The 20,858-nt window shown below is 40.0% G+C and overlaps 1 protein-coding gene across 1 annotated transcript; it reads left to right on the top strand.

The window, feature by feature from the left end:
* The first annotated feature begins 3,446 nt into the window (after positions 1-3,446).
* On the top strand, positions 3,447-17,387 carry NAPG (NSF attachment protein gamma). The gene is made up of 12 exons (XM_072852759.1): positions 3,447-3,586; positions 5,731-5,798; positions 6,964-7,048; positions 7,671-7,688; positions 8,264-8,294; positions 8,762-8,871; positions 9,008-9,074; positions 9,805-9,875; positions 11,005-11,083; positions 11,585-11,664; positions 13,152-13,281; positions 14,329-17,387. Exons 1-12 carry the CDS (start codon positions 3,531-3,533, stop codon positions 14,476-14,478), a joined length of 945 nt encoding a protein of 314 aa, XP_072708860.1. The 5' UTR covers positions 3,447-3,530; the 3' UTR covers positions 14,479-17,387.
* The last annotated feature ends 3,471 nt before the right edge of the window (positions 17,388-20,858 follow it).

Consider the following 20,858-nt stretch of genomic DNA (forward strand, 5'->3'; position numbering starts at 1 on the left):
TATCTTTGTGAGTCATATGCAAACTATTGTATAAAATTAATTTGACTGTAAATAAATTACATTTGTGGGTTGTCAGGATCTAGGGAAATGGACTCTTCTTGGAAGCAAGGGAGGCAGGAGGGATAGTAGGTAGCGACTAAAAGGGACTTGGTAATCATGACACGTCATCTTACCCACTGACAAATCAACTGGCCTTACCTAGGTGGACAGGCCACCTTACTTAACCTGGAAAAGGAACATGTAAATTATGTGTGTTCAATAAATAGTGGGGAAGGCATTATGAATGTTTCACATTGGAACACCTTACTAGACACCAGAATACCCTCCTCCTCTCTCATGTCCAGTGAATCTGGAAAGCCTCCTTCCCCCTGTTGGGATATTTATAATGTCTCTTTATTCTCTGACATCTAATAAAAGGCATACTCACGCTGTAGTCTTCTGCTGTTTAATTAAAGACAATCCGCAGGGAGACACAAATCTACAGAAAACCAGTCTTTATTAATTTTGCTGCCCTCAGAGTTATTTGTTTGCTTTCTGCCATATCCATTAAGACAGGAACTAGTAATGTCTCACAGCCGAATGAATTATATGGATTTAATGCTGAAGACAGGAAAAGAAAAGGTACTGGAGCACTGAGGTGCTGGCACTGGGATGGAGTGATTGCAGAACACATTTTTTTGTATATAATGGGCCCAAAATGTGTCTCAGCCAATTGTTCATTAGACCATTAGTGTTAGTAGCAGTTTGCCTGGGAAGAGAAATATGTAGATCCCTCTCCCTTCCTCACAGGTAATCTCCTCAGCGTGGTGGTGTAGCTGTTGTTATTGTAGTTACGACTCCAACTCAGACACTAATAAATTACAAGGTAGAACTTTCCATGTCCTGCTGCCAAAGAAGGGTATCAGACAGAGCTGGGAAATCTAGATCTAGGAAAACTTAAATTCACCTTCCAGATCCAGTGGAGTAGCAGATAGGATTCAGCAGCTGATTTAAAATACAACTCACTGCAGTCAGTCCTGACTTTCTGAACAAGAACATGACATATTCACAGCAAAAAAAAGTTAAAAGTTAATTGGGAAACAAATTTAGCTATGATCGTACTGATAGTCTCTTACAACTAGCAACAGCTCTCTGAAGGAAGCCCAGGATGTCCTCATGCCATGGCTGTAGGTGGACCCAGCCATAATGGTGGAAGGTGCTGTCCCCAGCTGCCTGCCTCCAGCCTCTTGCCAGAGGTTAGCCCCATGAAGTCTCACACAGGTGCTTTTTAACCCATTTCAGACAAAATGAACTGTATCAGCTCATGCAGCTCATTTTTGATAACCTGATGCCTTTAGTTGCAATGGTATACATGAAGAAATGCTTAGATAGACAGAAACCCTCTGCAAGGCGTAGTGATGGGCAGCTGAGGACTGGCTAATAATGATCAATGGCTTCTACTGGTACAGCTATTTGCTGAGTTCACATCTCCCTAGTAAACAAAACCGGTAAGATTATACTTTAAATAAAGTTTGTCACTCTGACTGCTATCACTGTAAAATTTTTTCACGTTGTACCTGGTCATTTTTCAACACCAAATTCTAATTCACAGCCAAGCACCAGATGCTGTGATATGATCCTTCCCAGATGTAAAACCTCCGGAGGTTCCATGTCTACAAAATAAAAGCTACCCAGGAATATCCTATTTCATTTAATACTACTCTTGGAAATCTTTCGTCTGGTTATTCCAGTATAAAGTGTAACCAGACAGTGCACGTGTGTAGGTTCACTAGAAAGTGAACAGCTATTTATAACCCAGGGAACACAGCAGGCCAGGAGCACTAGCACAAACAAACACACAAACAGTAAGTCATTAACTGGGTGCTTCAGAAGAACACTCTGAGATTATTCTGTCCTTTAATGCTGCAGTTCTACAATTTCATTTTCCAAGCTAACACAAGTTTATTTGAAAGGCACTGCAGCAAGCTCACAGTTATATGGCCAGATCTATCCTGGCTGCCATAGCAAGGGAAAGAAAAGACAGACATGATGACAGAGGAATCTCTCTGATCATAGCTTCCTCTACTTTTTACCTGCTACCAGTGAGCACTTGCCAGAAACCTTTTTGCATATGCATTATGCAAGATTAACTATTTTCTCCCAGTACTCCCGTGACCACTCATCTGCTTTTGAAAGCAGAAAAAGAAAACCTCCCTACAACCTTTTTTCCGACTTTGTTCTAGGACACAGAATAATAGTATTATTATTAAGATTTAGTAGGGATTTTCCACCATCTGCAATTGATAGCCACTCAAGTGCAGTGAAGGACCAAAGTTAGAAAATTAAGTTTCCATGTCATCAAGGGAATGTGGGAAAAGGAAGCGGAAGGGAGAGCAATTCAGACCTGTGAGTTTGATGCCTACCTAGAGTAAAACAGCTCATGTAAATATTGCTTCTTTTCATCATTTAAGGTAGAAACAATCGCAAAGTCCGATTTCTGTAAACAATGTGGACTTTCAATGACTCCTGTGCTCTGGTAAGAGTTTTGCAAGTTTAACCAGCTTCTTACTTTGCTTTCTCTCTCCAGTGTTGATACATCCTTCTCTTATTCAGATTCCTGGAAGACAATAATGATGTCCAGCTTAGGAGAATAAACACCTTCCTGGACTCAATCACTGATCTTCTGTTACTCAAGGACGTTTCAGATGAACAAAAATAAGGAGTCAAGGAAACTGGACGTATGGGCAGTAACACAGACTTTAACATTTTCAATTCAGTTACTGAGTGTGTAATTTGGGTATCTTGCATGATTGCACAGCCTGCGTTAGCAACTCTTGGTGTGCTCAACCACCAGTCATGCCTTCTGCTTTTAGTTTCTGTGCCAGCCTGACTGGAGACAGCCTCTTGTTTTTACAAATACCGAACCAGTCAGAGGAGTACGCCTCAGCAAAAAGGCCTCTGGAAGCTTCTTTCAGAGCAGGGCAAGCAGTGCTTTTCAGCCTTTGGCCCATGAGTTGTGCATTTCTACCAAAAACTGGCCTCCATTTCAAAACCCTCGGAAATGCAGACCTGTGCTCATTCCTATTTTCTAAAACGCTTCTGTTGGCCTTGGACAGGATGGGGCTGGGGGCTCCTGCAAGGGAGGTACCTCCCAGGAGTGAGGCACAGCCCAAGACTGTGAGCAACCATTCACCTCCACAACCCCTGCCAGCTGATACCACCCACAGGGCTGCCGGGGAAGGAGCGAGTCAGCTTCCCCCATCAAGACGTTGGCTGCGTCTTGCCCACTGGCCACCGCGCCCGCCATGCCAGGTGCTGCGCCAGGTACCACCGCCCTGACGCGGCAACAGCCGCCAACGGCCGCCAACGACCACCAACTGCCCCCAACGGCCGCAGCGTGGCCCCCGCCGCCGCGCAGGCGCGGTGAGGAGGCGGAGGGCCAAGCCCCTCCCCTCGACGCCCCGTGAGCCCTGCGGCGTTCCGTAGCGGAAGCGCAGGGAGGTGGAGGAGCGTCGTCGAGCGGCCACGGGCAGGTCCGCCGCGCTGGTGAGATGGCGGCGCAGAAGATTAACGAGGCACTCGAGCACATCGCTAAAGCGGAGAAATAGTGAGTGGAGTGGAGGGAGGGGGAAGCTGGCGAGTGGGTGCGACGGCTGCTAGCTCAGCGCCCGGGCTCTCAGGCCTGCCCGGCTCTCAGGCCTGCCCGGCTCTCCTGTCCCATGGAGGTGCTGTATCGCCTCCTGCCCGAGCGGGGCTCCGCGGAACGCGCTGTTTGCCGTCGCGGCCGCCCTCCCCCGCGGTCTCTGAGCCCTGGGGCTGCTGTCCGGCGACTTAGCGCTGCAACTCGGCACCCTCTCCTCACCCCTGGGCCGCGGCGGCGGCGGCGGCGGCGGTGGGGTGCTCCTTGGGAATTACAGTTCTCCCCGGCGCCCGTGCGAGGAGCGGAGGCCTTAGGGGAACTACAGCTCCCATGATGCTCTGCGCGGAGCGGTGGGGAGCGGGCAGCCTGTGGGGAGGTGGTGGCCTCACAGGGGGCCGAGCAGTGGCCCGCACATGCCAGGCGACGTGACCTCGGGGGAAGGGGAGGGAAGTGCGGGGCTGGGGGAGGCCGGCGTGGGGAGAGTGGGAGGGTATGGCTGCTAGGCCCCTCTTCTGTCTCAGGTGTCACTCCCTACAGGGGGTGGGTGCTGAAGGGCACCCCTCTTCCCCGAATTGGAGACTAAAATGGCCCTAAAACTAAAAAGTCGTGTCGGTGAAGCTGTATGGCTCAGAGGCCTGGAGCCTGAGCAGTTTTCTTAAGGGCCCTATAGCCCTTATTGCTCTCACCATAACCAAAAAGTGAGGGGAGTCACCTCTGCTCTTCTGCTAAAGTTAGTGGGAGAAAGGCAGACTGGAGAAAAAGAGTTATGGGGATTGTGGTGAATAAAAGAGCTTACTTAACCTTGCTGAGTTGGTGTGTTTCCTGCCTATGAGAAATGTATGATTGTTTCTTTTTAGATGGCCTCAAAGACCTGTGCTGGCATTTAGCTTAGAGGGCTGAACATCTACATATGATAGTCTTTTAATGCGTGTTTTAACACTGAATATAGCCATTTTGCTTATAAGTCTCAGTTTCACAGACTACAGTATAGATGTAATAGAGCTGACTAATCCAAAGATGCTATAATTTTAGTAAGAATAGTGTTGGGCCATCCTGAAATCATGGACCAAAAGTATAAACTGTGATAGAGGAGAGACCTCAGAATAAAAAAAATCTCTACCAGAGTATCTTATTCCAATTACTTGACCAAAAGTGCCTTTCATTGGAATTCATTTTAAGCTTATCCTCAAAAGCATTTGAAGTAAAAGGCACCTACATCTCAAACTGTGTGCAGGTTAAAGCATTGTGTATATCAGCTCGATGCATTTGACACTTTACATGTGATAAAAATAACCCAATATAAAGGCTTGCTTTAGAGTTAAATATGTGGCTTTCATCCAAGTAAGACAGCAAAACCAATGTAGAGTCTATATATAACTGTTTTTCCAAATTAAGCATGTATTGCATCTGAAGTATCTGCCTACAACAAATATGGCAGTGGACTCTAAAGTTATGGTAATTTTTATATTTGTTTTAGAAGTGAGGAATTCATAATATTGAAGTCAACGTTGCCTGATGACTCACCTCATTTTGCAATGTATATTTTTCCCTGTTTATATGTCTGTGTGTGTGTGTGGCGCCATTTAGTGTCATGATCTATTGTAGACATATAAATGACATATGAGGCTTTGTCTTTGTGTTGGTAAGTAAATTCTTTCATTTGTGTATGCAATGGAGAGTCTTTGGTAATTCTCAGCAGCAAAAAATGACTGTAGATGAACACTGGAAACTTCATGATGTGTAAAAAAAAAAAATAATAAAATATTGTCAGGTATTGTGGTATTAGAAGTCTTGAGATACGTTGTGCAGGTGGAAGTATTTTTCTTCTCTTGACTTCTTACTGTTGAGGATCTGGACTTGTGAAGACTCCGGGGACAGTAGAAGCATGTTAGGGCAAGGCATGTAACTATGGGAGATCATTGCAGTGCTTTATGCAATTCCTAACAATGTTGGCAGTTATTTTTACAGTTGTGGTGCCACCATAGTATTGGCATATAGGTAATTGCTCCTTTTCAGAGGTAGTCTAAAGTTTTAAATATATCTGAAGTGCTTTGAAGGTAAAACATAAAATCTTTACTAGTTGTTAATAGGCCTTTCTTCTTGCATTTTAGTCTAAAAACTGGATTCTTAAAGTGGAAACCAGATTATGACAGTGCAGCTACTGAATATGGGAAGGCAGGTATGTATGGCTCTAAATATGGCCATATACTTTATGGGTTCAAAGTATTCTTTAAGCTTAATCCCTGCTAATATGTTACATATTTTCAGTACATTGATGTCTAAGTAAAACTGCTGTGAAGACAAAGATGACACCACAAAAAAAATAGTCTTAGTAGCACTGTAAAATCAATTTCAGATTGTACTTGGAAATCTATAACCGTTGTCAAAACAATTTTAATTTTTTTCATGCTTACAGCTTCTACTTTGTATATTACTATGTGTGATAAAAATAAAGCTTTTCTTCTTTCACTTGTCCACCCCCAAATCCTTGGACTTTACCTACAAAACAAAAAATATTTGAGCTGGTTTTAAAACTCTGCTTTTTCATCATCTTATGAATTATGTCCTGACAAAGACATAGTAAGTAAGTAAGTAAGTCAGTAAGGTAGAGAGATGCTACCAGGTTTTTTTAGGCATAGTAAGATCTCTTTCCTCCTTTTTTTTCCACTGCAGGTGTGACGCTGAATATAAAATCCCTACTAGTTGATTCCTTTTTGCTCTTAAACAATTTTATTCTTTTTGATAATAGCAATTTATCGTGTTTTTTTGGCTTCTTACTCTAGGCATTCCTACTCAATCATTTAAGCCTGAATAAAAAAAATACAAACTTGGAAGAGCAACTGGAACATCTATAAATTGAAATTTATTTTAAATCCTACTTCTATCTCCATTAGACTGATAGGATATTAAAATATATATTTGTGCCCTGAAATGGCTGTGTTGAGGAAGTTGTTATAGGTATGCTTAGTTGATGGTACACTTCTATTCCTGCTATGCTGATTTTGCATAACCTCTAATGATTAAAACTATATCCATATGCATTTTTACACTTCTGTAATCAAAATACAGAATGAGTGAATTCCAAAAGTCCAGCTAAACACATTACGCACAATGCATGGTACAGCGATGGTACGGAAGTATTGTTGACAGTAAGTGTTTTTAATGGTAACTAAGAGACTGATAAGGCAAGGAGGACTGTCATGGGATTTTTTTTGAAGAGCTTGGTAAACTGCAACCATTTAAAGAGTCTGTTTGCATCTTTAGGTGGCTAAATTCTTGAGCAGAAGTGCTGAAAAAAGGAAATTGGCAAGCTGTAAATAAGAACTTTATTTGATTTCTTGCAGCTGTTGCTTTTAAGAATGCCAAGCAGTTTGACCAGGCAAGGGAAGCCTGTTTACGGGAAGCCGAGGCACATGAAAACAATAAAGCGTATCTTTTCATTGATTGTTATTCTTTCTTCTAAGAAGCTGTCTAGTTGCTACTTAGAATGGGGTAATGGGGGTTGGTAGAAGATGTATTCAATATATTTGCGCATTTTGTAAATATAACAAAATTGTCTTTTAAAAGACTATTCCTGTGCGTTCTGAGTGGGAAAGCTAAAGAACTTCTTTGGTTAGAAAATCTGTGTTGTTTCTAATAACATCTGGAGTGATAAGATGCTGACCAGTGCCTAAGATGTCTAGGTACTGCTTCATAAATTATTTTTTTGGTTGTTTTTAAATACCTACAAATGGATAGTATAAACTAAATGCAACTCTGACATTATTACAGTTCTTGTAGTAGTAATTAGTAACCAGGAACATATTTTAAATAAATGTGCCTTTTACAACTTTACATGCAGTTATACTTTGGTATGTTGTTATACTTTGGTATTCTGTCCTTAGAAGCATTTATTTTTGACACCTTGCCTACTAGCGTAGTAGGTTCAATTTGCCTTTACGGGAGTCCTTGCTTTGAAACTAGTACTTGTATAAGATTTTTGTACACTAATAATTTTTCCGCATTATATTTTTGTGGCTTTTGTCCTTGACTTTGACAATGTTGCTTCCAGTCTCTTCCATGCTGCCAAGTAAGTACAGAAGCACTGAGTAATCTGAAACAAATTTTCTAACATATGGTACAAGCATGAACTATCATTTTGATCTTGCTGTAGTAAGTGGTATGGTTCAAGTGATTTCGCTGTTTCAAAATCAGTTTAATGGAAGTGCGGGCTAGGAAAGTCGGAAAACCTGCAATGGCCATCTGAAGAAATGATGATTGTGACATTCTTCAGCACCTTTTGATATCAAATATTTTTTCTTAGGTGAACTTTCTGTAATTTTGAAATTCTACACTGTTGAGCTTATAAGGAAATTTTTAATTAAAGAGTACTTCAAAGCAAGCAGATAATGACAAATAATCCAAATATTGACTGTGGATCAGATCATGAGAATAGAATTTTAGTGGGGAGTGTGGTTGAAGTACTTCATTTGTGGAAGATAATGTTACACATGCACTGTCTCATTAAATAAAACACTTGAAACATCTTCAAAGCATTAAATATTAACAGTGAAGTGATAGCTGATGCATGTTAACTTTTGCTGTGTAACTACAGCTTGCTGAAATACACCGTATCTAACTAAATTGTAAATTTTTTCTCTGCAGAGCTTATGAACAAGCTGGCATGATGCTAAAGGTATTTTCATTTACTAGTTTTTTATTAAAAAGTTCTATTTGATAGTGAAGAATATTGTGCACTGAACCATTTTACAAATATATGTAAGTGAATTGCATATTAAAGTGATATTTTTCTGTTGACTCATAGTCCCCACCAATATCCTCAGTAGGTTAGGGAAGCGACATTTGTAATTGGGGGGGAAAAAAAAGGGTTTTCTTTTGTAGAAGGAAAGGTGAGGGCCTCATGGCAGATGGTAATGGAAGAGTGGTGCTGCTTCTGCTCTAAACTACCACAAATTCATGCCTTACATGAAAGTCTGGTACTTACAAGTGAATTTTATGGAGTTGGTGGTCAACTTTCCCTCTCTCTACAAGTTTGTAAATAAAAATTAGAATCTTTATAAGTTAGATATTACAGTTTGCTTTAATTTGTTTCATTGTACGTAAGCATAATTCCTGACAGTCCCTCTGACTGTTTCTTTGCAGGAGATGCAGAGACTCCCTGAAGCAGTGCAGCTGATCGAGAAAGCCAGTATGATGTACCTGGAGAACGGGACACCAGATACAGCAGCTATTGCACTGGAACGCGCTGGAAAGTAAGTCTGTGGTGTTGGTGGCTAGAATGCATGCGGGGCATGGGTATGCCTTTGGTTTTCTTTCTTGTCGTTTTGCTGCTTTTAGGTAAAAACTATTTTCATTTCATCTGAAGAGAAATGATTTATGTTATTACAGGTTAATAGAAAATGTGAGCCCAGAGAAGGCTGTGCAGCTCTATCAGCAAGCAGCATCAGTGTTTGAAGTAAGTGGGGTTTTTTTGTGTTGTTCCCCACCCCCACCCCCCCACCCCAGCAAAGAACTTTCCAGTCCCAGAAAGTATATGAAGATGAATGAATTGGTGTTTAGGGTCAGCTATAAAGTTAAGAAAAAGCCTAAAATTAGGTTCTAAACTATTTTTCCTTCCTTTCACATCAGTGACCGAGTCATGAAGCTGAAGGCTGCTTATGCTGTAGAGAAGGAGATTATAAAAATTAGGAGTCAGTTTGTTTTGCCTTTTTCTCAGTTTAGGATTTGACTGAATCTGAATTTTGTATGTTGTCAAGTTTTCTGCGTCTTGTTGGGCAGCCCAGAGGGTAGGGAACATGGCTGCTTTTGACTCCTGGAGCCTAAAATAGTTTGAAATCCTTGAAGGCACAGAAGAGAAGAGTTTGCTTGATGCTCTACTCATCCCATGAAGAGCTGATTTGCCTTTTTGGTACTGCCTTTGGTGTACTTCTCTATCGTCAGTTGTCACATGTTTCCAGATTAGCAAGTTCGCGTTGATGCTACTTTGCTCTGTAGATCCATACGGGATCTGGCTGTGGGACTTGGGTGCACCAATACTCTTAATGTTTCCCTTGAGTGTGTGAATTGCTAATATAATAATTAACAGTTGTTCTAAGTTACAGATGACATACTTACATTGAGGTCTAGTGGTCTGAATTCTATGCAAATGAAATACGAATGCATGAATTCTTTTTATTCTTCTCTAGAATGAAGAACGTTTACGGCAAGCATTAGAAATGCTAGGAAAGGCATCAAGACTTCTAGTCAGAGGGCGCAGGTATAGCTTTGTCTTTATTTTTTTAATGTAATTGAATCTTTAATGGTGATTTTCATTGGGGTTTTTTTCTTGCTGTTGTTGGGTTTATATACTGTTACTTAATTCTTTTTTGAGACGTGTTTCAAACTAAAATTCCGTTTCTGTGAGATATGCCATGTTCGTCCAGGAACCACCTGTTTTGTGTTCTGGGATGGGAGAATGTGGGCTGTAAGGCTTTGTTTCCTTTGTGTTTGTTGAGTAGCTAGAAAGCACATACACCAGTTTTCATTAATTCTTAAACTACTTCAGGAATTTTTTTTTTTCTTCCAGCACCAATATGTAGAAAGTACTTGAAAGTCTTTTATAGCTGTGGAATATAAAACAGAAATTCGGTGACTAACCTGAGGGGAAAAAAATCTGTTTGCAGCAGTCTGATTCTGGACTTCCTAAAGAAGAGTGTATCTTGCAGTCTCAATGGGAATTTATTGTAATTGTTCACTGCTAGCACCAAACTTGACCTGCAGTTCAGCTTAGTCTTGCTTCACTGAAACATGTAGTTCCTTTAAGAAATTGTCTGGGTTTCTAACTCTACTTTTAAGACACTTTATTTACTGCAGCATTGTAGTCAGAAAAGGAAATTTGCAAAGTAACTTGAAAGTCTTTCTGTGAAAGCAAGTCAACATAGCTTCAGAACATCTGAAAGACTTGTTTGCTCTGCTGCTTTATAGCTCACATGCTGTTGCTAATTTCTAGAAGTTTACTATGACGATTAAAAGAGTATTCAAACGCGGAAGCAGTTACTATGACTTAATATTGATAGTTCATGGATATCAGACTTACGGATAGCTTATAGTAACCTCATGACATACAGAAATCTGTTAGGGTAAGAGGCATAACATCTTTTACAATGTTATGAAAAATGAGGTTTCTCTGAATGAATACCAGAGATGTTCTTAGCCTGCATGTATACGAAAGGAATTGCTGACTATATATTTTATCTACTCTGTTAGTAAGATCTACTGCTGATTTTTAATTGTGTTGCTTTTTATTCTAGTAGACTTGCCATGTATTAGTTAAACACTTTGTAATTAGCCTCAGGTTCATTACATCCTGGTACTGATACACCTAACTGTTTTTTGGTTTTTTTTAGATTAGATGAGGCTGCATTGTCTCTTCAAAAGGAAAAAAGTATTTATAAGGAAATTGAAAATTACCCAACATGCTATAAGGTAAATTCTAAGAGACAATTTCTGATAGTGCGTTTCAAGTTTTTCTGGGTAACTACTGACATCTGACTGACAATATGTACCTCTTGATTCAGGGATACATTCCTTGCTAAATTATGAGAGTTTGTGGTAGTGCATGTTTCCTCAACCTCTAACTGTGCTTTTTTTCACTACTATAATGTTGAAGATAAGATGCTGTTATCTACAGGAGTTGTCAAAAACAACAAACACACAAAAAATAAAAATGTTATCAAAAATAACAAACCACAAAAGCTGTTACTTGGTGCAACAGTTCATTACAATGTTATAGGGGATAATCTATTTCATACCAGCTGTATTTCATACCAGCTCTATTTCATACTGACTCTCTTGTGTCAGTATCTTAGAATCATTGCAGATTGAAATGACCTTTTTCATGCTAAATGTTAGCAGTCCAGTATTTTTCTCATATTTTACTGTTAATTTCTAAAGAATCATCAGGTTGGGTTTTTTGTTTTTGTTTAGAAAACTATTGCTCAAGTCTTAGTTCATCTTCACAGAAATGATTATGTTGCTGCAGAAAGATGTGTGAGGGAAAGCTATAGGTAAGTCTACTTCATGTCCTATAATTTTAAAATGAATGTTTCATTAATATAGATCTACTCTTATGAAAGAGCCATGGAAATGCTGTCTGTCAAGAACTTTTAAGCCTGTAGTTCTGTTGAGTTACAGTACAATAATAGCATTCCTTGTTATAGGACTATCAGGAATTTTTTTCACTTTTAACAGATTTAGCTGTAATTACCATGGTGATTCTTCTTAGTGAACCTAAAATAAGAAGTTAGTCATAAAGAAGTAGTTATGTGTGACAGGTGATGAGATGGAAATTAGACATTCTTCCCATTTTTTTCCTTGTTAAAAACTGAGCAGAATACTGTTATGGCTGGGATTCTTGCTTTACTGATATCGTTTGGGTTGTGTCTGTTCTTCAAATGGAACAGAGATGGATTAGCTATTGTAAACAAATGTTTAGGATTAAAAGTAGGTATTTGTGGATGCTGCTAACTGATTTTAATTTTTTCAGAATTTTTTTGCCATGCCATGTGTGGAGGCCCTTAAAAAGTTGAAATTCTAACTTGTCATTACCATATTTTATTACCGTTTGAGGATGGAAATATGGAATGCAGTCTCAAAATGCGCAATAGCAGCATCCCAGTATGATCAATTAAACTGTCTAGTATGGTGATTAGATTGAGGGAAAGTTTAATCTAAATGTTTTTGTTAAAGAAAAGTTTGCAGCATGTGAATTACTACATTTCTGGTAATGTTGACCTAGGAGATCTTGCCCTCGTCATACATGGGAAGAAGAAAAGCAAGATTTCTACTTTTTGTAGCTTTTTTTTTAATAGTTGATTGAACTGAAAGATAATTTAGGAAGCAGAAAGTAGTCCAGTTGAATATGGTGAAATGACGAAGATGTTCTTTAAACATCCAGGAGAAAATTCTGGTGTCAAAATCTGCATTAGTGTTTAACCCTGGTTCCCAAGGCTTTCCCAGCAACTCTCCATTTCAGCTTTCATTAGGAGTTCAGTAACAAAATACTGAAACAACATATTTTTCTTAAACTGTGTTTTTAGTGAAATGACTTGAACATATGTGTAAGTGAAATTGTACTTTGTTTTTAGAAAGAATTTTTCAAGATCAGTCTTTAAACATCTTGCTCATATTTTCCAAGTTTTCAATTTGTATCTTACACATAGAAACTCATTGCATAATTTTTCTGTATGTAAAGTGGAGGAAGAGTTTATTGACTAGTCAGGAAAATTTCTAATATTCTCTTTTTGTCTTGTCTATGATTGAGGTCTTATTCTCAGCATGCAAACTAATATTACTGAAAGTTTAATTTTATGGATATGATCCATGTACCTGGAGAAATCAAAGTGGCTGTAGGCAGTTCTGTGGAATAAGCAGTCCATCAGATTTTTAAAAGCTGCTGCTTCTTCTGCTATTAATCAGCAGCACCTAAAGATAGAATAGCTGAGTGTCAAGTAGATTGCTGAAATGCCCTAAATGAACTCTTAATTTCCTTCAGTATACCAGGATTTAATGGAAGTGAAGACTGTGCAGCACTGGAGCAACTTTTAGAAGGGTATGACCAGCAAGATCAGGATCAAGTTTCTGAAGTCTGTAATTTGCCACTCTTCAAATACATGGACAATGATGTAAGTAGGCAGTTTCTGTGCATTTTTTTATAATCCTTTTGCTTGCACAGGTTGAGAGAGACTTTCTTCTAGTAGAGGAAAATAAGAAGAGCAGGGTCCATGTATTTATTGTGACTTGCTCTGTCATCTTACCTTGTGCCTGTGAACTTCATGTATTCTTTTACTTTGCCACCTGCCAATGTAAATTCCCATATTGTTGTTCCTTTCAGATGATGGGAAGGCTTAGGTGAAAGAGCAGGTTGTTACGGAATTGCTGAGTTTGTTTGACAAGTTGACCAAAATTCAGTTCCCTTCTGCTTGGTTCCTTAGGGGCCAGAACAGTTTGCTGCTTATGCTTTATCTCAGAAATAACATATAGCTGATATGTGTGCATAAACATTACAGAATATGATGCTTACAGGATGGCATTGTTGAATGGGGGTTTTTTTTTCCAACGCTTATTCCTTAGCAAGGTACTAATTAGTGAAAGATTTTTGTTTTTAATTTTAAGAAAGTAGTTGTGTTTCCCCCCCCTTTTTTTTTAATTGTACTTGTAAATTATAGGAAGTGTAAGGGTAGGAAAGGTGTGAGGTAAAGGAGACATCCATCCATGTCAAACTTTGTAACAGTATAGACTCATTTTACTTTGTTACTATGTTGAATAGTAAAAATTAAGAATAACTATTCTTACGGAAAAACACTTGTAAGACTTTTTACATGAACTATTACTAGGTAACGTATACAGAGCTGCATACTGAAAAATTATTTTTTTTTTACATAAAGCTTCAACCACAGAAGCTGTAGGATGTGGCCAAATTATTCTATAATAAGCAGTATCAATACAGATCTCACATCCCCTTCTCAAAGAGTGTTTGATAGAAAAAATGAACCAATGTTAGGCTTATTCTAAGCTGGAAAAATATACACTGAAAGCAGCATCAATCTGTTTTCTGTACTGAATGTTACCTGCTTGTTTATTGTGAGCGTCAGTCACTTCTGTGCAGTGTAATTCAACAAGATTTTACTTCTGTGATAGTACAAAAATTAAACTTGCCTTGTTATTGTCAGTATGCCAAGCTTGGTCTTACGTTGGTGGTCCCAGGAGGTGGAATCAAGAAGAAATCACCAAACGCTGCACAAGACAAAGCAAGAGGACCAGCCGCAGTGGGCTCTCATGCTGATGAGGAAGAGGATGAATATTCTGGTGGACTATGCTAGCTACAGACATAGGTTGTCTTAGATATCTGACTTATTTGTGATGTTGAGCATATCCAAAGGTACCAGATTTACCAGAGCTTCATTGCAATTGTGATATGGAAATGCTAATGTTAACTTGGCAGCTTCTGGGTACAATACAAGAGAAAAACCATGATTGTACCTATCATCTTGAAACATCTTTGACTTAATCTCTTACCTGGTAGGAGCTTCCTCAGGGCCCTGCCTTCAGTTGATGGGTAAAATTAGAGAGAAATTTTTACTAAAAGCACAGTTTAAAAGAAACAAAAACCCCAGAAGCACAGGAGTAGGAAAAGCGGTACGAAATTTTAAATGTTGGATTCCAACAGCTGACACTTTTTGGTCCCAGTAATATGTTTGTGACTGTTTTCTGAGTTAAATATACAATCGTTCATCTGGTTGTTTATCTCCTATTTAACACCATTTAAGGCAGACTGTGCCAAGCAGGATTTTTCACTAGTATAAGCACTAGGGGGAGCATTCAGTTTATTTTCAACATGTTTTTACTCCATTGCAAAATATTATTTTAATACCTTATTCTTTGCAAGCAGTATCCATGTGGGTGTGGAAAATACTAAGTCAACTAGTTTGATGCTATCTTGCAAGCTTAAAAGTACACACACATCTTTCATCTTAAGAATTTTATTGACCTGAAGTCTTTGGAAATAAATGCATAGTGTTTGTAATGTACACTTTGGGAATGGAAGGAGTGGACAGCCTTCCTCAGCAGTGTTTCTGAAGCATGCCATAACCAAAAAAGAAACTGAAGGTAGCAGATAATGTGTATTGAATATAAAGCTCTGAAGACAATGTTCAACAAAAACTTAGGTGGACTGTTTCAACGATACACTCAAACGATACGTTTGAGTTCATGAGTGTTCTAGGTATTTATTTACTAATCAGTACGCTAGTCTACAAAGATCATTCTTTCATATTTTCAAAGGATAGAACAGCTATCTCTTACAAACGGCATTTTTCAAACTAGCTCAGAATCCAAAGTAACCAAATTTTAATGCATCTTCTCTATTTTTATTTGGTTTCAAGTTGTCCTGTGTTTTGCAAGCTTCTGTAGCGTCTTAAATTTGTTTGACCATTTTATGCTTAAAAGTTGACAACACTGGAAGTTGTACCTGTGGTCTGTTTCTTCAGAAGAACCTAATCAAGATCTGCACTAGGGTGAGATCACTTGGAATCCAGCAGGGATTTGTGTGTGATAAGTGATGCCCAAAGTTCAATAAACAATAGACCAAAAGCACAGTGTTAAGTGTTGGTACAGTTTCTGCCGTATTAAGAAATTGGATGTCGCCAAAAATATCAAGCATATGTCTGACACATGTGATATCTGACATCAGTGTGTAGACATAATTGTGATGAAGGTAAACTTAGAGGGTTAATACTCACTTTCCTTGGGGTGGATGGTACTTGACAGCATTGTGAGGTGGGGTGGTGCACAAGCTACAGTATGATTTGCAGGCAGGGCTGCTGTAAAAGTCACGTTATTCAATTTAATGGGTGTTCAAAAAGCAGCTTTGTCTCTTTGTATTATGCTATAATCAGCTTGGATTTTAAAGCTATTTGAGACTACACCTGTAGTCCTTTACTGTCTGACAGGTAATTTCCCTTTGTTATTAATGATGTATATAGAAGTTTTTGCTCTTCTGTAAAATAGTCTGAATGAAGTTTTGGGAATTGAGTTGTTTTTCTCTGATTACAAGTATACATGAAAGATGGTTTTGAACGCTTTCCTGTAACTCTTCTTTTTTCACCATTGGAGCAACTTACTCCAGTTTACTCGACTTCTGCCTTCTGAATTTGTTCACGAAGGTGGCTGTGCACTTTTAATGGGGAGTCTTTATCACAAGTAGAAAACCAACTGCATATGTAGGAGCACTGGGAACACTAAGTAACTTTCTTCAAGCTTTTCCTGCTGCTTCCAATTCTGAAATCAGTTTTGTTGAATGGTCCGAAGGAGTCTACTTTTTTGTGTGTGTGAACAATTGTATATATCTGAGAAGGTGACATGCATAAGAAGAAAAATTGGGAGCCTTGTGTGCTTCTGTGAAAGAACTTGCAGACTTTATTTAAACTGTGCTTGAAACACTAACATGCCCTTAAAGGAAAAATTAAAATTTATGCATTAGATTCTTAAAGCATACTTTTCATATTGCCAGAAAAATAAAATAGATGTGCAAGACTGTCTTCCCACTCCCCCAGCTTTTTTCTTTTTTCCCTGTGCCAAGTGTGGAAAATGAGACAAAAGTAACTTGTACTAAACACGTTAAGCTGCCATTGAATTGAAAGGGGCTTCTCTGAATCTTAGGAGTAGAATCTTAATCTTTGATTGCAATGTTGCTGCAAAGACCAAATCTGCAGAAATGGAGGTGTCTGAAAATAAGATGCTCTATTTTATATAACTTATTCTCCTATTTTAGGCAATGAAAGTGTGATAAGAATGTTAACTGCCTCTTAGTAAATGTTTAACTATAGAAGAAGCTGTCTGTGTATTATGTGTCAGTGTTTGTTTCTATCTTTCAAAGCAATTTGCACACTTATGTAAATATCATTTAAGTGATTTAAAGTGGAGAAGATACCATTTACAGCAAAAAAGTTTCCAAAACCAGTGCTGACTGTAAGAAAAATAAAATTCAATTGTGCATGAAGGCTGAGCGATGGCCAATGCAATGTATATGTAAAATCAGAAGATTTCTAAATTATCTGTACCTTAAGACTCAGTATGCCCAAGTGCAGTGTGAAACCTGTGTTTTATTTGTTCTTTTTCCAAATCTGTGGTGTATTAGAGTACAAAATGTGTTTGTAACAGCTCTACAGATGCTGCTTCTTGAGAAGAGGCTGTGTGTTTCACCAACATGAAAAATAAAACTTTAAACTAACACGTTTGTGCTAGCTTTCCCTGTTGTTGATCAGGTCCTGCTGAGCACCACTGTTTGAAAATGAATATTGTTTTTTAGTCTCAAGCAGATTTTGTGTGTGACTGTTTGTCTGCAGATCTTGTCACCAAGTATTGCAGGTATATTATGTGATTAAGGACTAAGTCTTGAGAGCCTAGTGGCTCAGGTTTGAGTGCTGAGTCAGTGGTGTCCAGTCTTTGTAGCTTATTCACTAGACATTTGCTTACAGCCCATTTCATTTATCCTGTGGTTTTTGTTTTTCTAACTGACCTTTTTGTACCTTTCTGCTGGCTTTCATTATTTGAGATGGTGATGCATCTTAGGTAATTCTGTCCACTCAGAATAAGAGGTATGTATGTGTTTTGCCTCTCTGCTGATTGTAACATCTTGGTGGTTTATTGTTCTCACTTCACTTCCCAAAGGCTTGTATTCAGAAAACAAAACTGTTATATTGGGTGATTGTCAGACCTGAATTTGTCATCTTTAACCACTCGAAATAGAGAGAAATAATTGATTCTCTAGTCCTCTGTCTTCCTTAATCTTGGCTAATTATGCAAGGCATAGTTATGGTTTAAAAAGACTATGTTTCTAATGATGAGGGAGGACATACAGATTCTTAGATCTGCCATAGAGATAAAGCACTTGTTTCCATAGTTGGGCTGGCTAAATGTGTAGCAAACTCTTGAAGTCTTCTGGAAGAATACACAAATATGCTCCAAGATTTACCTAAATGTGCTGAAATCCAGAAAGGACTGAGAACGTTAACAGGAGCCGCAGAGACGTGAGAAAGGTTCTTGCACCAAACTGTGCTTTGAGTATCGATAGCGACTGCGAGAGATGCATCGTGTGTGCCTCTGGGCTCTGCTGGAGGCTAAAAGAGGTGCCCACACCAAAACAACTGAGGGTCAGTTTAATGTGGAGAATGCCCTAGCCATTACAACTTCAACATTCTAGCAAGGATAATTTTAGGAATGGTGTTTGCTGTCCAGCAAGAACATGTAAAAGTGACATAAGTAGGTTTCTGTATGTGCTGAATTTGTGCAGAAATAGTGAAGAGGGTGGGGGCATTTGAAGTATAAATGTGAATTTTAAGAATGCTGTGTTCGTTAGAGTTAATTAATCATATTTATCACTTGGGTACGATTTTCAAAGTGGTTTTTGTCCATGAGAATGCAAGATTGTCATTATTCAGTTGGATCCAGTGGGGAGTTTGAAAAACAACTACTTTTCAACATTTCAAAAGCCATAGATCTTTACACAATTTAAGGATGTGAACTCTAACTCTTTGGAGACTTCATCACTGCAGAAAAATCACATTTTCAACTATTTTAAAGTCAAACTTGCTGGAATACTTGAAGGCTGAAGAATCTGGCACTGAAGTTCTTCAGTGTGACAGGAATCATCCCTTGGATGCTGCAAATAAGCAGCTGTAAAAAGGATAAGAACTAAGCTGCTCTTGGAAAAAAAAAAAAATTTTTTTTTTGTATCATCTAGGTTTATAATAAGTAGTGAACATTTCTGGATGTAGGAAATAGAAAAAGAAGCCCCCTGAACTCCAACAACTAGTAGTGGTAATAAAATTGGAGCAAGTAGATGTAACTTTCCAGAGCAGGAGGGAACCACCTGGGATCTGTGGTTGGTTGAGTATGAGCAGGGATATTAATCTCTAAGCTAATGGTCTGTGGAGGCCAGCATCCCTGGGAGTTGGGCTCAGCTCTTCCTGTGCCTTAGTACCTGTTGGAGATGATGTGCATGAGTGTGACGAGTGACGACCTTCCAAAAGGCTGCCGGGTCTTTGTTTCAGAGCCGCTGTTGTTGCCCTTCAGCCGTGATTTCCAGTGTGAACGTGGTGCAGCAGCGTAGCCTCCAGCCTGGAACAGGAGTGAGAGGCAGCTGCAAGGCTGCACGTACGTTTAAAGAACATATGGCTGTTGGCTCATCTGCGGAGTCTAATGGGAATAGCGGTAATGAGCGTGGCCGGGCTCCGAGGTGCACGCTGCTGGGATGTTAACTGGTGTGCAACCAGTTTAGATTACTTGACAGAAACGTTTTGATACTGGAGTGACAGAAGTAGGCCCTATCATGTGTAAAGTGAAAATGGGTTATCGTTAGTTGCCTTGCATGTTTTGGATATGTATTTATGTGCTTGTATCTTGCTTTATTTCTAAACTCGGCGTAATCTGGAATGGGTTTGTTTTCCCAAGAGCGTTGTTACTTCGTTAGCACTAGATGGTGCCGCAGAGCAAGCAGAGGGCTTTCTGCTGCTGGGACGTCTTTGCTCCACGTCTAGGACAGCTTTTACAGTGAAGTACGCTCAGCTGGACTATTGATTTGGTTCGAAACATTTGCACGGGGACCAGCTCTCGCTGCTGCTTCTCGTGACTTGAAACACCCGCTTGAAGTCGGTGAAGAAAGCAATCCCGCGGGGCCAACCCATCACCTTCCTCTCCAGTGCTGGCTGGCGCTGCACGCTCGCTGCCATGCAAGTTCGGCTGCTATGCCGTACAGCTGTGTCCGCTGCTGGGGCAGGTGGGGTCGGTGCTGCGTACAGCCTTGCTGCAGCGTTACCTGCTCTTATGGTTTGCCTCATGCTCGAGCTGAGTCCAGGCCAACACGCTTCCCAGCCTGACGGCTGCTGTGAATCGCGAGGGCTGGCTGGAGAGCTTCCCCGAGTGGGGCTGGCGCCAGCAGCCTGGCAGAGCTGGCTGCCGGTTAACGCTCCCACTCCCTGCCTTCTTGGAGAGTTGGTGGCAAGGGCTGCCTTGGCTGCCTGCAGCCGGAGGGGCTCGTGCCAGCTGTGCTGCTAATGGACTCTCGGGCAGTGCACTGTGCTGCAGGCAGGAGACACGGGGACTGCTCTGCAAGAGTGTGGCTCTGGTCATAAGGAAGAAGACTTAACCCATACTGTGATTTTCAGGATGCCTGAGAACAAATAGAGGTCCAATCCTCCCTCCTTGTGCTCACACCCATCTCCTCCTCACCTGCCCCCTAAATGTAGGCAAATGCATTTATTTTTTGCTGGAGTGTGTTATCACATGATAAATGGGCCCTTCAAGAGGTTCAGATCCCAGCTGTGATGGATATGACAAATTTTCCTTTCTCTCCAATTCTCTGAATGTGGGCCTGGGAAATCAGGTGATTAAGAGCCAGGTTACAGAGGGTGGGTGAAGAGTATGTAAAACAGTAGCCAGTGTGCAGTATAAGTTGTTAATAGAGATTTTCAACTCTAGGGCTGGCTGATTCTGCTACAATTGCAACTCTCCTTGCAGCCACAAAATTTTATGAAATGCCTCATGGACAAAATGCGGCATTAAGGACAGAAATCAACAAGTTGGTGTGGGGGGAAGTTAGATGAAAATGGAAGGAGTGATGCAATGGTATGTTGGCTGATGGAAGAGAGGGCTCCAGCTGGAATTTGCTGAAAGGACTATGCCTCAAAAAAATGCCACTTTC

Source organism: Ciconia boyciana, chromosome 2, assembly GCF_034638445.1.
Source record: "Ciconia boyciana chromosome 2, ASM3463844v1, whole genome shotgun sequence".
Taxonomy (NCBI): Eukaryota; Metazoa; Chordata; class Aves; order Ciconiiformes; family Ciconiidae; genus Ciconia; species Ciconia boyciana.

Bases quoted from the DNA above. Each gene is read 5' to 3' on its own strand.
- NAPG (XM_072852759.1), top strand. From the start codon at position 3,531: ATGGCGGCGCAGAAGATTAACGAGGCACTCGAGCACATCGCTAAAGCG. The intron at 11,665-13,151 runs GTAAGTCTACTT...AATTTCCTTCAG, and splicing joins TGTGTGAGGGAAAGCTATAG to TATACCAGGATTTAATGGAA. The intron at 13,282-14,328 runs GTAAGTAGGCAG...TGTTATTGTCAG, and splicing joins TCAAATACATGGACAATGAT to TATGCCAAGCTTGGTCTTAC.